This window comes from Corticium candelabrum, chromosome 3, assembly GCF_963422355.1.
Source record: "Corticium candelabrum chromosome 3, ooCorCand1.1, whole genome shotgun sequence".
NCBI classification, from domain to species: domain Eukaryota; kingdom Metazoa; phylum Porifera; class Homoscleromorpha; order Homosclerophorida; family Plakinidae; genus Corticium; species Corticium candelabrum.
The window spans coordinates 1,618,090-1,634,462 of NC_085087.1; the positions used below are offsets into that span (position 1 = coordinate 1,618,090).

At 41.4% G+C, this 16,373-nt stretch overlaps 1 protein-coding gene across 1 annotated transcript; it reads right to left on the bottom strand.

The window, feature by feature from the left end:
* Positions 1-1,518: 1,518 nt before the first annotated feature.
* On the bottom strand, positions 1,519-9,939 carry LOC134176886 (E3 ubiquitin-protein ligase CBL-like). The gene is made up of 4 exons (XM_062643559.1): positions 8,219-9,939; positions 7,993-8,130; positions 4,693-5,161; positions 1,519-3,980 (listed from the first exon to the last, which is right to left on the bottom strand). The coding sequence occupies exons 1-4, from the start codon at positions 8,623-8,625 to the stop codon at positions 2,676-2,678; spliced, it is 2,319 nt and encodes a 772-aa protein (XP_062499543.1). The 5' UTR covers positions 8,626-9,939; the 3' UTR covers positions 1,519-2,675.
* Between the last annotated feature and the right edge of the window lie 6,434 nt (positions 9,940-16,373).

Here is a 16,373-nt window from a genome sequence, read left to right on the forward strand (position 1 = left end):
TGAGAATTGTCATGTGGAGATTATATGGGTCTTGATGATTGCGTCGAGAGGAAGATGTCTTAGTTGTTTGATTAGGGGACGTAGATGGGATTGTAGACATAGAGTAGACGTAGCGGTTGGGAAGTAGTTCAGATGCCGGGTGATGGAGTTGTTTGATGTTGGAGCTTGGGTAGAGTCAGAGCGTTGTGAGATTGAGGTAGTGTCGATTTAGCATTTGGAGAGGAGTATGTTGCATGATGAGAGAGACAAGTAGACAAAGTAGTGATAATGAAATAAATAAACAGAAAGAGCCCAATTTTTCAGTCAAAGACCGTCAAGGGCAGACTAAAGCTCAGTTCACAGTATTGACGCTGACGCTCAGTTGAGCGTCAACATCAAAGACACCGCCTTGACGCATACGGCATTCTTTGATGTTGACGCTGATGTTGGAATAGGATTCATTTCTATTCCATCGTCGTACTGTGAATCGGGCTTAACAATGGTTGGTAAAATGACTGGAAGTTTGGTCATAGAGAAAAAGCTAAATATAGTCCTAAGTGAACTCAAGTACTTAATTACTAGGTAATTAATTAACTTAGATGATAATGAATACTTACTCTAAATAGAAACAATAATTGCTCACTGTGGATCAAAGACAAACACAACTAGACTCAAGAAATACAATGTTTAGATATCTAGATTTTTTGCATAATGATTGTGTCATGAGTATTAGCGTTGAAGAAACTGAAGTTCTTAGTTTGGGCAACAAGCAAGCTCACATTTCCATTGATGTTCATCACTTAAAAAATGTTGATGAGTTTTGTTATCTGGGTAGTGTCTTTCACAAGTCAAGGATGTGTGAAGAATTGAAAATAGAATTGTTAAAGCCAGTACAGCTAGCATTCAGTTGTTGGTGGAAACGAGTCTTTTTCAAAATTGTCTGAACTATTGTTCTGCCAGTGTTGTTGTATGGCTGTGAGACGTGGCCTGTGACTCAATTAAGCAAACATTTGCAAGTTGAACACACTTCACATGAGATGTATTAGGACAATTCTTGGAGTGTCTAAATGGCATAAAATATCCAATTGAAAGACAACAACTTCAGTTGTTGGGACACGCAAGAATGTCAAACAACTGTCTCTAGAAACAGCTTCAAATTCTACGCAGTACACTCCTAATCATAAACGTCCAGCTTAGGGTACTCGAGAACGCTGGGTTGATGTAGTTCCGAAAAACTTAAAATCATTGAATTTAGCTATAGAAGATCAACACAATCGCTCAGCTTGGCGATCCATTTTGCAAGGCCTAACTCTTAGCGGGTATCATATGGCTGAATCAGCTAGGTGTGTGTGTGTGTGTGTGTGTGTGTGTGTGTGTGTGTGTGTGTGTGTGTGTGTGTGTGTGTGTGTGTGTGTGTGTGTGTGTGTGTATGTGTGTGTGTGCATGTGTGTGTGTGCATGTGTGTGTGTGTGTGTGTGTGTGTGTGTGTGTGTGTGTGTGTGTGTGTGTGTGTGTGTGTGTGTGTGTGTGTGTGTGTGTGTGTGTGTGTGTGTGTGTGTGTGTGTGTGTGTGTGTGTGTGTGTGTGTATTTGTGTCTCTCTCTGGTGTTTTCTCTCCACCCAATAACTGAATTGTATGAGAATTTGTGATAATTTTCTCGGGCGAAGAACAAGCTAATTAGCTAGTACTACATAAACCAACAAACCTCTTTGCTTGTTAGAGAATTATCAAGCCACCGAACCCAGTAATTACACAAACTCTAGATCTATTTTGCCATGCAGTGTCGACAGGCCTGTAGAGCCATACAGTGTGAGTTTGCTGCACAGTAACCAAGAAATGCCTTGATTGCACTGACAAGTTCTTTCTTGAGGGCTTTTAGGTTGAAGGATGTCCATGGTCCAGATGTGAGTTTCATACAAAGAAAATTGGTTCCCATCTTCTATTGTAAGTACAATGAGAAGAAAGTTGCATGAGGTGACTGACGTGGCTTCTGCTGTATTGATTATGAAGGCATGGTACGTAGTTATCGACTACTAATAGAGTCAAGCCAGCCTCTAGACCCCTTTGCTGTCCGCCCACCAGGATGAAAGACATTGGAGGAGAATGACACGACAGAGGCGAGGCGGTATGTTAGTTAGTTATCGACCTGACGTGCACATGACTATAGAAGAAGACGCAAAGATTTACTTTTAAGTACCACTAAAAGTAATTCTGTATTAATAAAGTTATGTAGTTTTTTTCATGAACTCCTTGAATTAGTGGCTTACCGGTATTACCTCTTTCAATCTATCTACAGGTATATACTGAAATTGCAGTGATGATGAAGCAACCAAGCTTTCATTACCTGCAATCAAACCTGAGTCTGACAGCACAGCATCGTCATCTCGCAGACAAACCATTACCTGTTCATACAGTAGATCAGTTACTTATATAGATGTCAAAGAAATTCTATTGTACAAACAGTGACATATTGTCCACGACTTCCTGCTACTTTAGTAGCTCCTTAGTCTATATACACAACATCAAAGATGAAACCCTACAGGTTGACTTCTTACTACAACTACAGCCATTCCTTGATTAGTAAGTAAATTTACGTATTCACCATACAGTTCCCATCTGATTCACTGTCGGACACATCTCTACAACGTAATCATCTCTACAATGTAATCATCTCTATGGCATATTCCTTATTACTGTTACTTTCCAAACTCTTCTAGAATCCTCTCAGCCATCTTGAAGTCATTCTGTGAGACAGCCAGAGCTCTAACAACTTGATCTCGAGTGTAGCCCCGGTTTATCAGATGCTGAATAGAGATCTCACGATTCATGTGCCCTCCACTGCTGGCACTGCGTGGACGGTGACTTTCAACCACTCCAGATTCATATCCACGGCTGATCATAGTTGACACTCTATGTACAGGCATTACTGGGCCACTTCTCAAAGGAACTCCAGTTTGGTTGCTTGTTCGACCTGGAACAGGAGGAAGAGGGAGCTGATCAGGAGCAACTGGATCATACTCAGGTTCATCATTGTCTTCAAGTTGTTGTTGAGGGCGGAAGAGTGGGACATCATATACCTCATTGCGATTGTTCATCCGTGGATGGTCATATAGTTCTTCTTCAGCCCTGTGATTGGCCAAACTGCTATGTTTATGAGCAGGTACAGGTGGAGCAGTTCTAGAGCCCTTTACAGGAAGAGGAGGTACAGGTCTATGATGTTGAAATTCTTGAGGAGAAAGAGTGGGAGGGGAATCATAGGTAGGATCAGAGTTGAAAGGGCTAGTCTCACGACCAGCCAAAGAACGAGGAACATTGTAAAGATCTTCATGTGGAGAGGGAGAATGACGATCATCAGACTGCAGTCGTCGTAAGTTGGTAATTGATGGTGGCACATCATAATCAAACTCCTCATCGCTCGATGATTCATGACCATTGCCATCTGTAAGAATTGGTAATTGCCTACCATCCTCATCGGAAATAGCATGACTTATCTGTGAATATGATGTCATCTGCCGCAAAGATATAACTGGAGATGGATAGCGACCACTTGGATAACCACTGTGATCCAAGTCAGCATACTTTACTGTACTTGCGCGTCCGTAATGTTGAGGCACAGGTGGAGGTACACTGCTTGCCATTTCTGCTCTTGCCTGAGTGTCACCAAGAACCTGATATTCCATCCTTCCAACAGGTGCAAAGTTCTGTGCAGCTGAGGCAGCTGGTGGCCAAATGTCGTGGCGAGACCTGGCATTAGGAAGAACCCCTCCATCCCTGACAGCAACGTTCGTACGAGTGCCTCCATGACCAACAGCCAAATGTCCTCCCATTCGAGGTGCAGGTAAAGGAGATGCAACTGGAGATCCATTAGGAGATGTAGGGGGAGTCCTACGAGGAAGAGGTGGAGGGGTACTGATACCTTGCCCTCTCTCATGTCCTGTCACTCCAGCAATGTTGCGTTTTGGTAACTGTGGTCGAAGTCCATCAGCTCTATGTGCAACATCCTACAATGAACATAATTTAGTAAGAAATTGCTGCTCTCAACAAGCAGTATTTGCAAAAGCCAAGCACGACAGTCACATTGATAAAGGTGACTGACTAATGGACATCGAACAAATTACGATATCTACCTACGTTCTTGCAAAACAACCACCACTATTGATATTGTATTAACAATCCCATCTGCCTATCCTGAAGTCTGCCCGTTCAAATCATAATATTTGCATTATTCACATCAACAGTGAATTATACAATTCATGGAAAAACATACTTTACGCCTTTGATTATTAAACTGTAACTGACCCACGTGACCAACCTACATGCAGTACAATATCATTTCCTTTTTGCATGTCCCTAACCCTATTGCAATACAAAATGACATTGAGTACGTCTGCACACAAAAAAAGTTACCCAGCAGTTGATGATTAGGGTTACACTAACATGGAGCACACATATTAATTGTTAGGCCTGAAACAATCCCATTCAACAACACACCCACACAAGCCTAGTTTAATGCTATTTGTAACAAATGCACAAATGCTGTACCACGTCAAGTAGTCAAAAATCATCTACAACACTCGCTTGTCAACATGCAAAAGAAGTCTGTGTAATATAGCATTAATGTAGCCATTACCCAATCCAAGTACATCTTCCCCAACTGAGACTGACATGCAAATATTAGAATTCCCATGACTTAAATCACTTATAACAACTTACATTCACACCACTGAATTCCCTGTCACTCAATTCTGGTACGCTAAAATTCATAGCCACAGGTGCAGAAGCAATACATCCTGTTTGATCTCCTGTCGGAAAAGGACTACTGACTGCCCGTGGCAATGGCAATGGAGGAGGATTACCACCATTTTTCTTCTTAATAGCAATTGACTGGAATGGCTCAATAACAACTGGTGATGAGTCCCTAATTTGTTCACGACAGAATGGACACCCAGTACCTCCTGATTCCTGCCAGTTAGCAAGGCATGTAGAACACAGCAAGTGACCACATGGTTCTAACCGAACATCTTTGTCATTTTCAGCACAAATTTTGCACATCTGAAAAGTCATTCCTATTTCAGAGTAGAGGTCGTACTGCTCTTGTGTCACTTTCAAGTGATCTTCAGGTTTGACACCAATATCTTGTGACAGATCAGGGTTGTGATCTTCTCCATTAGGAAACTGATAACTAAACAAATATGATAAAGTTAAAATAGTAGTGCTATGAAAAGTAGGCCACATTTTGACAAGTAGGTGCAATAATACAACTAAATGATGCAACAAGACTGAGGTGATATCAAGTGTTACTTCTATGTGATATCTCTTAACCAGCCAATTCCAAAAAAACATGTAACTGACACCCAACAAACAATACAGCTGGTGACATAATACACAGAATACACAATGCAGTATAAAAAATTTTCTATGACAGAAGGCTGATCACAAATCCCCTAGAGGTGTACTATAAAATTATAAATCACTTAAGTTCATTATGAGAACAAACATTTGTCATGTGACAAAACCCACCTATACCTACCACATAATATTCCAACACACTAATCACCATACTTTATCAGTTCTTACAACAGATTTCTCTAGTTATAAGCTGCTGCAAACCATGTCATTCTACATAAGCCTGTCATTTCACGTAAGCCTGTTGGTCTAGTTTTCAATACAGAACCTAGAAATCTTTAATTCTAACACACTATACCACATTGTCCATAAAATTTGTGCATTTGCCAAATTTTGGGCATGTCTATAAGGGAAAATAGGTCTGCCTAGTTTTAACTTTTTAATTATTGTAAAATCATTCTTGTATGAGTTGCTCCTGCCTAGCCATAGCACCAGATCTATACTACAAAGGCCACACAACATTGCCATGTCTACATAATCAAGCACTCATATTCTGCATTTAAGCTTGACATCCGGTCAATCAATCATGGTACAAGTCAAGCAGCGGTGTGTGCGCATGCATGTCCAGGAGTACAAGGGTGTAAACCAATAGCAATGCTACAACAGTACAATGTACATTAGCAGTACCTACAAAGTTCTAATATTCTACCACACATGGGTTTTGGGTTAGCAGTTCCAACAGTTCCGACACGTCCTCATTTTCAGTTCTAGAACTGCAAATCAAACGCGCCCTATGATAGTGTTTGCAGGGTCATAAATAGAAAGTGACCGGCATGCTTTCCTTTACCGAAACAATGTCAATGCCTACTACGACTTCATCAGCTACCGATCGATTGACTACCAGAGCGACTTCAGCTAACGGCGCCTCTTGTTGACCTTATGAAGGATGCCAATCTTCCTCAAACAGAGCAATAGAGAGCACGTAACTATCTGATAGTCAGTATTTCTGTCTGCAAATAGTGCGCCATCACTTTCCAGGACTGTTGCAAAAAAGAGGCATGTCAGTCCTACCAGACGAGAGCACGCCATCAGTTCTAGAAGTTCCAGCTCCGTGAACCGAACCGTCGGAATCAGTTCGAACAGTTCTAATCAAATGTGAGTTAGTTCTCAGTTGAACTGTTAGACCTGCCGGAACAGCAAATCGAATGCGCCCATAGTCTTAATGGATGGCATACCTCTAAAAATGAAAGTTCAAAAAAGGATCCGAGTACAAACAACCTTGTTTGGTGGACTTACGGGTGTGATAGCAACACTGAAGTGAGTAAATACAACCAGAATCAATCTGCCTCTCGATTTGTATCCATCCATACTAATGAGTGATGAAGAATGGCATGATTACGTTCTGCTTATGCATTGGAGGTGTTGCTCGTCTTGGGGAGAAGGGGAAGATCTAGGTGTTCAAACCAAAGGGCGTGTTAGTATTTTGGCGAATGTAGAATTACGAACAGTCCCTAATTGCATCAGCATGGACTACAATGAAGCACTCACTATCTACTGTATACTATACTGGCATGTTGTTGCTGACTGTGTCTGTGTACTTTTCAATGTACATGATCAGGTGTAATTTTTTTTATTTGCGCATGTACGTTTGTAAGCATGCTGGTGAAATCTGGTACACTATGGTAGAAAATAAGCATAACTGTATTACTATCAGCTTGCCACACAGTGATATGTGCTCTTTCAATATATCATCAAACTAGCATGTGTTTTCATATTTCTACATGCAGTTAACCACATGCCACCTCAAGGTTTAGTGATGTAGTTGTAGTATAATGTTATAAACATTATGCAGTAGTTACTGATGAAAGTGAATCTTGTGACCATTCACAAGTTCATAAGTATTCCATATTTGTGTGTGTACAAACAGACATCATGGACTTTGACACCTAAATCCAAGAATTTGAACTTTCACACTGCATGTTGCGGTAATCAAAAATGGGGAGGGGCTGGCTACGCGAGACAAAGTACAGTAGGACCTCAAAGATACGAACACCAGACAACCGAACTGACCGGTCAACCGAACAGCATGCTCTAGCGCGAGCGCGCGCTCTTGCAAAATTTGATCACGTAATGTAGCCACGCGCACGCGCACTTTTGCTTTTGAGAGAGCTCCTGGACCTTGCAGGACAAAAAAGGGGTTCTGCCTTGAAGCAAAAGACAATGGATTGTTATTTTAGTAACCCTTGAATTCGTTCTTACACTCTCACAGTTACTGTAGTTCACGTACTTATCCTTTTTGTTAGCCATACAGTGTACTCCTGTTTTCACAAGTTATGTAATCATCGATATTACAAACTTCAGACTTATGAACATTTCACAATTACGAACACCCAATTTCCCGAGGTGTTCGTATCTTTGAGGTCCTACTGTACTTAGGTACTGTAGTAATAGTTCAGCACACGCCGAATGATATGATATGCATCTGGTACTCTATTTAGTATGTGAAGGTTCCTGCAAACCACCTTACGCCAAAAATTAATGTACTCCGTAATAGCGGCAACCTAATTTTGCCGAAAATTTAGATCGCCAAACATTTATGAAATTAGAGTAGTAACAGCTGCAGCTAACCTCAAGATCACACAAAGACAATCTTACAAAACAACTTACAATCCTTCACGAGCTCCATCAATCAATGCCTGACACAATGACTTATTCTGTGGAATTGTCTGAAGAATGTTGCCATCTTGAGTGACGTACCCAATCGCCCATTGACCCAACCTGGTACAACTGAGTCTAAAAATATATCTAAACAAAAACCACACACATATATACACACACGCACACACACACTGCCAACTGATCATCATTCAATACATTCATTGTGTTTACGTACGTTCCTGGCTTATGCAACCACTTCTGTAACTTAGCCTTCACCTCATCATATGTCAAAAACGCTTGATATGCTGGATGAGTGACAGCCAATGCATTCCAGTTCCGTATAAGAGTCTGCCATGGTTGAAACAAACGTGTGAAGACATCAAACTCAAACACAGACACATAATCATTGCATGTCAGATCAATGGTTGACTTCAATGCCATTGCTTCAAGATTTGACTGAATTGGATGAACCTGGTAAAAACTTTGTCTGAAATCCTTCCATGGTACCACAGCCCTATTATACACGGAACACGATATAAATCCCCGCACTGCAGCATACCAATAATAACCAAGCCAACTACTACAATGATACAATAGAAATAGCAAAAGACTCAAAACCCCAACACTGCATATTATATACATCTCACACAGTATCCATTAAATCTTAGAACCAAGAGAAGTAAAGACAAATGTCACAATAAGTACAATAGACACATAACAGAAAAGGAGATTCTATGAACCAAATTCATATAGCAAAGCTCAATGTTGTGATGCCAACTTGCAGAATTCTAATTCTGGTAGTTCTCACGTTTAGTGTTCCCTCCAGCACCCCTCCTAACCGGCTACACCATCCAATCATGCTTTCACACATGGTAGTCAAATAACAAAACAGTATTTGCATCTCATCTCTGAAGAGTGAGTGTAACTTGCATGATTTGCCATATAAACTAGCCAATAGCCCGAGCCTTCAAGGTTAGCCACAGTACTGCAGCCTCATGATGTTCATCACAAAGTTCTCTAACGTGTGCATAATATTCCATTACCTGATGCATGAGACGCTTAGGGTACAGTAACACCGGTCAGTCATGTGATCTATGACCAACCTGTACGACTGACCTGCTAGGCAACTATGTAGCATGTGATCAAATAAATAATGAAACTTATTATTATTACTCATGTCATAGAATTCTGCTATGATGTATCAAACATATGAGTTATTTCAAATCGCGCAGGTCGTCGACTGTGTTCTTGCCTGCATTCCAACCGGTATGTTGGTCACACCCTTGGCAACGGTTTTTGCCAAGTCATTAGTGTGTTGCGGACCTAACCCAAAGTTACAAGGCATGGTTAGATATGTCGAATAACTGTGTGTGATACCATAACTATTCTAATTATAGTGTAAAAACCATTATGGCTCCACAAGACCCTTCACTTAGAGGGATGCTTAGGTAATTAGAGTAGTAGGGTTTACTGTAGAATGTAAAATACTATACTACATTCAACAACAACAAAAAACTTTCCAATTGCAGATTTCCAAATGCAGATGGCACTTCAGACACGTGCTTCAATTTATGGTAGTTTACTTTTCCCTTGTTATAGTAGTGCTGATTGAGGCAAATAGGTGGCAAGACTTGGTAGGGGATGTCTCGATTCTACACAAAATCAGAGCAACCGCTAATGAATACAGCATGAATGGTGTTGGACACAAAGTATAGATCAGGTACATTCAGACACATTCGCAGTCTTGAATAGTGTGTAGTTCCAGTTTAGTATCCATTTCTGCCAAGCATTCGTTCAAGATGGTTGCCAATTGCTTAGGAAACGTGTCTACTGCTGCTAAATGAGCAAGGAAGTCCATTGCAACAGGTTTACAATGTATCTCACAACTCAATGTGTCCAGTACCCATTCTTCTAATGGGCTCTGACTAATTACATTCAAGCTGCATAGCTAACAACCTAGGGTTTGCACTCTAGTGCTACTTCATTCATTTCTTTAGTAATCCTGGTTTCATAATACAGTTTATCGTTGCCTCTCTATACCCAGCAGATATTGAAATGAAGGCAAGATATGCAAAATAGGGATACAATAACATGAAGGGTCTTCCCCCTGACACCATATTTTGTGCTGTGTGATAGCACTATACGATGATTTCGCCAACTGCTGAAGAATCATCACTTGCTCATTTACTGCTAACACTACACTCCTAGGTTTCTTCATTACATTTTCTCTTGTCACCAGTGTGCTACAAGGTCACTACAAATACCACCCTATTGACAAAAGTGCTAAACCTGTTTTGTTACTATCAATAATTTCCTTCCAGGAAAGTTGGTAACACTGTTCTTGGATGTCCTGTACACAGCCAGGAAACTACATAAGGTAATACATTAAATGCACTACATGTGATGGCATCTTCAGTAAGTGATCTGACAGATTTAAGTGGATTGACCAAGAATGTACTATAACTCAGATATTTTACAAGAAGTCACGTGCCTGTATCTCTCAGTTCCAATGAAGTCAGTAACTCAGACCTTGTGGGGTGAACAAAGGAAGCAAAAGAACCACAACATTGCTATTACCAATTGTCTAACACCCTTCCTCTGACATCATTGGCAAGTTAGCTTACAATTACATAGCTGGTCATTGACCAACCATTACATGCAATGATTTATCATGACCACCAGCCTAAGCTGCTTGAGGTAAAGTGCTCAGTGCCACTTGCCAATGCCATCTAACAGATGTCCTCCCACACTACAGTCATAAATTGTCAGTGCCAAACCCTTCCAAATAACTCAGGCCACATTCTACCACTAAATTCTGACATGGAAGTGGTATCATGTGTGTTATTATAAACTCACTTTCTTATTTGTGGTGGATAGTAATGCTCCAAAATTATATCACATTAGGCAATGAAGTCACTTTTAGAATGTTTTCAAAGCTAGGTGCAGTCAAACCTCAAGAGACATGGCTCTAAGTGGAAGTTAGATTTCTTCCTTGGCCAAAGTGTATGTTATTTTGAGCACACCAATGAAAGTCTTTCAAACGCTTGCTGAATTCCACCATCATTCTCAGCTCCTACTCTTGCTATTTCACAAGCAACTGCTGTCTAGTGCATTTTTGACCTGACTATGTTGTTTGATAACATCTTTTCTAAGGAGAGTGCCTCTTTCATTGACCAAGTACCAGTACCACTTCGCTGGTTTGTCTAATAGGGCTGACATTAGGTGCACATGAAACCACATCAAACCACAAACTTTCTCTGGTTTATCCTTGTCAGGAACAGCAGGCAACCAAGCATACTGAGTCTCTAATCTGCCTTATGCTTGCCTTTCTTCTGTGAGTTGCAATTCATTGGAACTGCTTCCAAAAGAATTGAGAAGAGTTCTTTGACACTTGATCAAGAAAATGTAACTTTGTTGTATAACAAACATGCAAGTGCAGGCAGACCTTGCATGCCCACTCTCAGCATACCAAGGAAAGTTTGCAAGTGCGAGGCAAACTAAAGCGCAGCGCTGTACTGCACTTTCACTCTTTACTTCCCTGATTAGGGAAAAGAAAGCATGAGAGAAGAAATGAAGAAAACAAGAGAGAAAAGGAAGACTACAAAGAACAAAACAAGATAAAAGACAAAGATGAAAGTAGAGACAAAATAAAGGCTATAAAAACAAAATATTGCCCATCAAACCAAAAAGAAATAGAAAGAAAGCAATTCCAACTATTGTAATTTAAGACCCTGTAAAATGCTCCTGCTGCAAGTTATTTCAATTTTCCTGTAGTCAAACTTAAGCGCATTTGTTTAGTTCACCAAGACAAATTATGGTGTCTAAAGCTTCTGGACTAAAATAAAAAATGCACCTCCCTGGAAATAAGTCTGTAAGTAAAAAAATAGCCTGCAAGCTGATGGCATGCAGAGATTTCAATTAATCTTATTCAGTAATTATTATAATATCAGCTAAGTGCCAAAGACAAGTATAGGTCTGTGATTCAACAACTGTCACAACAACTGCAAAGAGCTGTAGACTTGGCAACTGAGGAGACTTTCCAATTGGTTGACCACCCTACCATTAGAGAAGCATGGATGCTATCTCCACTAAGCAGCATTTTGTGATGCAGTACAGGTGTGGTTGACATCCAAAACATTTATCAGACTTTGTGTCTGCGGAGCACCATTTACAACAAATCACACCTTAGCTTGTCCCACAGGAGGATTTCCCTTATCATATCACAATGAGGTTTATGATTTCTTCAACCAAATGCTTAAAGGGTAACTGCAACGCAAAAATCAAAAATTCTTTCATGTTGGAAATTGATAGTTCTAGTTGCATACATGACAGGAAAAATAGTTTTAGATTTTAGTCTTTGTTGAGAAATAGCAGGCTTCCAGTTCTTCAAGTTCTGGTAATGGGCGTGGTGTAGTGTACACGTCACAGATGAAAGACGCGTGTGCCTCTGTATAGCCAGTGGCCTGTAAAAATGACTACGACTTCATATCCAAGGCAACGCTGCTAAGGTAGAGGCAACGGCAGCGACAGTTATTCTTCTGAAGAGCCCACTGGAGGTTTCTACGTGATGATAACGTTCCGTCATCGCATGAATCGCAGGATGAAGATCTGCTGGGAGCCATCAGACCATACAGGTTCGAGCTCAGCAACAGTGTCTCTGAAGCTTTGAGATCTCCTGCTGCCTTGGAGTGAATGAGAAAGAGGGCAAGTCACCCGATAACCTGTCACCGTCGCAAGTAGAAGTAGAAAAGCAAACATAATCAATGCACATCCGGGTAAGTAAACAACCATCACAGGTGTAGCTGCAGTCATTGTGAGATGATGGATACGTACATGTGTACTCGTGTGGTGTGCGCGTGCTGTCAAAACGTATTTGAGGTTGTCTCAAATAATGATGCAATAATAATGTCGAATACTAGCGACAATAATGGCACAGTGTACTGGTGAGTTTATGAAAAACTCTAGCTAGTGCTATGAGAAAGAGAACAAAAATGAGTTGACGCTTGTCCGTTGAATTCACGTTGACACAATGTTCGAGTTCACTGTACAGTATACTGTAATGCATATGACTGCATTCATTACACAAGACGATCAAGCACCTATACACAAGTCTAGTCATCAAGAGTCTGACCTCTCCTAGCCATTTGCAGTAGTTTTAGTCCTGCACAAGATTCTGCCTTACCCTTATTTTCCCGCTTCTCAAATGCGGCTCTCGTTTTCTTTTGCAAAGGTTCCAGAGTGCTGCATTCTTGAAGTGTGGAGGCATGGTAGATGGAAAATAGTGGCCTCAATTTAGCTCTAGATCTTCTATAACCAGCCGCCCAAGCTCTTGAACAGACCTGGCTGTAGGTATTTCGAAGTAATTAGGCTAAAAGTGGCTACTACAGACTCCTGTCTACTCAGTAGGACGTGTCGTACTCAGTAGTCGCCTAGACGACACAAATGTCTCTGCAATTGTCCTCCTTACTTGTAATTCCCACTCATTTCTTAGCTTGGTATTTGGAAATCAAAACACGCTTGTGTATGACTTGCACAAATTGGTGCATTCTGCAGCCACACAACACCCAACCATTTTTTCGCCACGAATTCCATTGTTTACAGTACACGCTGGCATGGAGCCTCCCCAAGATTTTTGTAAGCGTAGGCGGAAATTGTTATAACCACGGCCATCCTAAAATCTTTGGGAACGCCCATTCTAATTTTTATGGTGACACCCCACGAAAGCTTTGATGCAGGTTTTCTTACACTGAGAAGCCACAAAATGTTGTCATGGAATGCTCAGGCACAAAAGGAACAAAGTGGTTTATGTTTGAAGAAAGATTCTCTCTAGTTCACTGTACTTGACCACATGATAGCTATATTACGCCTTATAGTCAGTGGACAATTTCCGGACCTCAAGAACCTGAGAACCTAGTACATAAAATAGGAAGGGCCAAATATCTACAGAACTCTTTGTCACCATCAGATACTGACCTAAATAATGGGTGGTGCTGACAACCACTGTTGATCTTAGTACTTGTATTACAATTAAGTTCATACCATACGGCAGTTTTTGTCCTACTGGTCTCATTTTCAAACCAAGCATCCCAGGAACTACTTGTTAGCCTCAAACAACTTCCCACTTTTCAAATACAAGTCCATTGTCTTCATATCTAATCACTACCTACTCATGCAGCAAAGGCGAGCCTGTGCCAAGTGGAAGCCAATTAAATTAAGGCATGGCCGAACTTGAAGAACTGAAAGCAACTCTGACCTGCTATTGCTCAGCGAGACTTAACTTAAAAATCTAAAACTATTTTTCCTGTCATGTATGTAACTAGAACTATCAATTTCCAATATAGAAGAATTCTTGATTTTTGCGTTGCAGTTACCCTTTAATGAAGTCTGCTTCGAGGTAGAAATAGAGCCTACACTTCAACCTTAGATAGAGTCACTACCAGGTCGCTCTCCAAATATTAAACATGTGCATCTGGACATTTTAGCATCTGGACATTTTAGCATGTGGTGTATGGGAAGGTCACTGACATCTGCGTCTTTAGCCCTAATTGCCGTTCCTACACTTTATTATGTCAATCAACTCGCTGTTTTAAAGACATGAATTAGGCAACGAGTCCTTCATCTATAAAAACTGGCCTCAATGCTCGCACAAACAGAAGTCTACATACAGCACAACGAATATGATGTAGATTAGCCTTCTCATTGATCCAGTCATCCATCATGTGCCTGCAAAGGTGTCGATCAAAGCCAAAGTCATACCTGCTGAACATCAATATTCCTCTTGCCACAGCTAAGGCTTGTCTCGGAGAAGTGGCAAATAACTAAACTTTGTGTTGTTTACGTTTTGTTAAGTACAGTGATTTGTGGGTGGAGGTAAGCCGCATGTGGCAGTGTCGGACACTGGTTGTTCTAGTGGTGTTGGGAGGGTTGGGCACAATGCACGCAGGTATGGCTGGACACTATTCCAGGTTACCACAACCTGTAGCACTTACAAAGAACAGTGCTTCTTGGATCCAGTTGGCTCCTGCGTAAAGTCGTGTCTTCTGTCTAGACGGCCATAATGGTCTAAGCACCTCTGCGGCAGAGTTTGTTTCCAGTGCTAACAAGAGACCTTACAAACCAGACTGATCTGGTTGAGCACAACATAATTATCGTTGTCGTCATCACCCTTTAGGTAGGATAAGTGTGGTCTTTACCCTCAACTGAGCACCCACCAACCTGGCAGGTAGGTCCCAGAGAGTACATGTTTCCGTGTAATCCGTATGGCGCTAGTAACTGGCTTATTGATTATTGATTGCGTGCACTATGAGGATTTCGCCAGCACTGACTGCATGCCCAGTAGATATCAATGACTACCAGGAAAACACTGATCATTATTGCCAACGATCCCCACGCCAGATCATAGAAACTCCCGATCTGACGGAAACAAGTCTAACCTCACAGACAGCCAAATAGACAAGTGAAAAAGAATAGACTCGTTTCATTATATTGCTGTTGCCACCAGGGATTGAACCCTGAGTGGCGACAGCAATTATGTGTCGTTATGCCCCTCCATGATGGGCTAGTGGGGTTTTACCCCCATCTGGGCGCCAACCAACCCGCCAGCAGGGTAAATGTTTCTGTGTAGTCCACATGGCGATCAATGACTAGCCAATTCGATATAGACTGCAAGCATTACAGTGACCGCAAACATCGGGACAGTACGCCTAGTGGATATCAATGACCGCCAGGAAAGTGCTGAACGTCATCGTCAACAGACCATTCGCCAGACCACAGAAACTGAAATGATGAGTCATAGAGTCTCATGGACAAAGCTAGAGAAACACGAGAAAGGACGACAGACAAGTTTCATAATTTACTGTTGTCACCGCGGTTTCAACCCCCAGACCATGCAGTGGTAGCCATTGTCGCTAACCACTAACCCACGGCGATTATTACTTGTCGTGCTCAACCACATCAGCGTGGTTTGTAAAGTCTATTACAAGTACCAGAAGCAAACCCTGTTTCAGAACTACTTAGACCATCATGGCTGTCTAGAAAGAAGACATGACTTTATGAAGTATCCGAGTAGATCCCAGAAGCACTGTTTTCTGTAAGTGCTGCAGGTTGCGATGACCTGGAATAATGTCTAGCAACCGTGCAATACCCGTGTGCACTCTGCCCAAAGCTCCCAAGACCACCGGAACCACCAGTGTTCAACAATGCCACATGCGGCTTATCTCCACTCACAAGTCGCTGTACTTCGCCAACTTCTCAGCATGTTTCTTGCCAATGTTGCCATCAGCAGGACAGTTGATATCAATAAGAAGACAAGTCTTTGTCTTCTTATTTCTGAGACAGATGTCTGGACGATTGGCTTTGATACTCCCGGCAGTGGGGATGGTGGTATCCCA

Coding starts and splice junctions, on each gene's coding strand:
- LOC134176886 (XM_062643559.1), bottom strand. CDS start 8,625: ATGTATATAATATGCAGTGTTGGGGTTTTGAGTCTTTTGCTATTTCTA. Junction 5,162..7,992: donor GATGGAGCTCGTGAAGGATT/GTAAGTTGTTTT, acceptor ATATTTGTTTAG/TTATCAGTTTCCTAATGGAG. Junction 3,981..4,692: donor GGGAATTCAGTGGTGTGAAT/GTAAGTTGTTAT, acceptor TGTTCATTGTAG/GATGTTGCACATAGAGCTGA.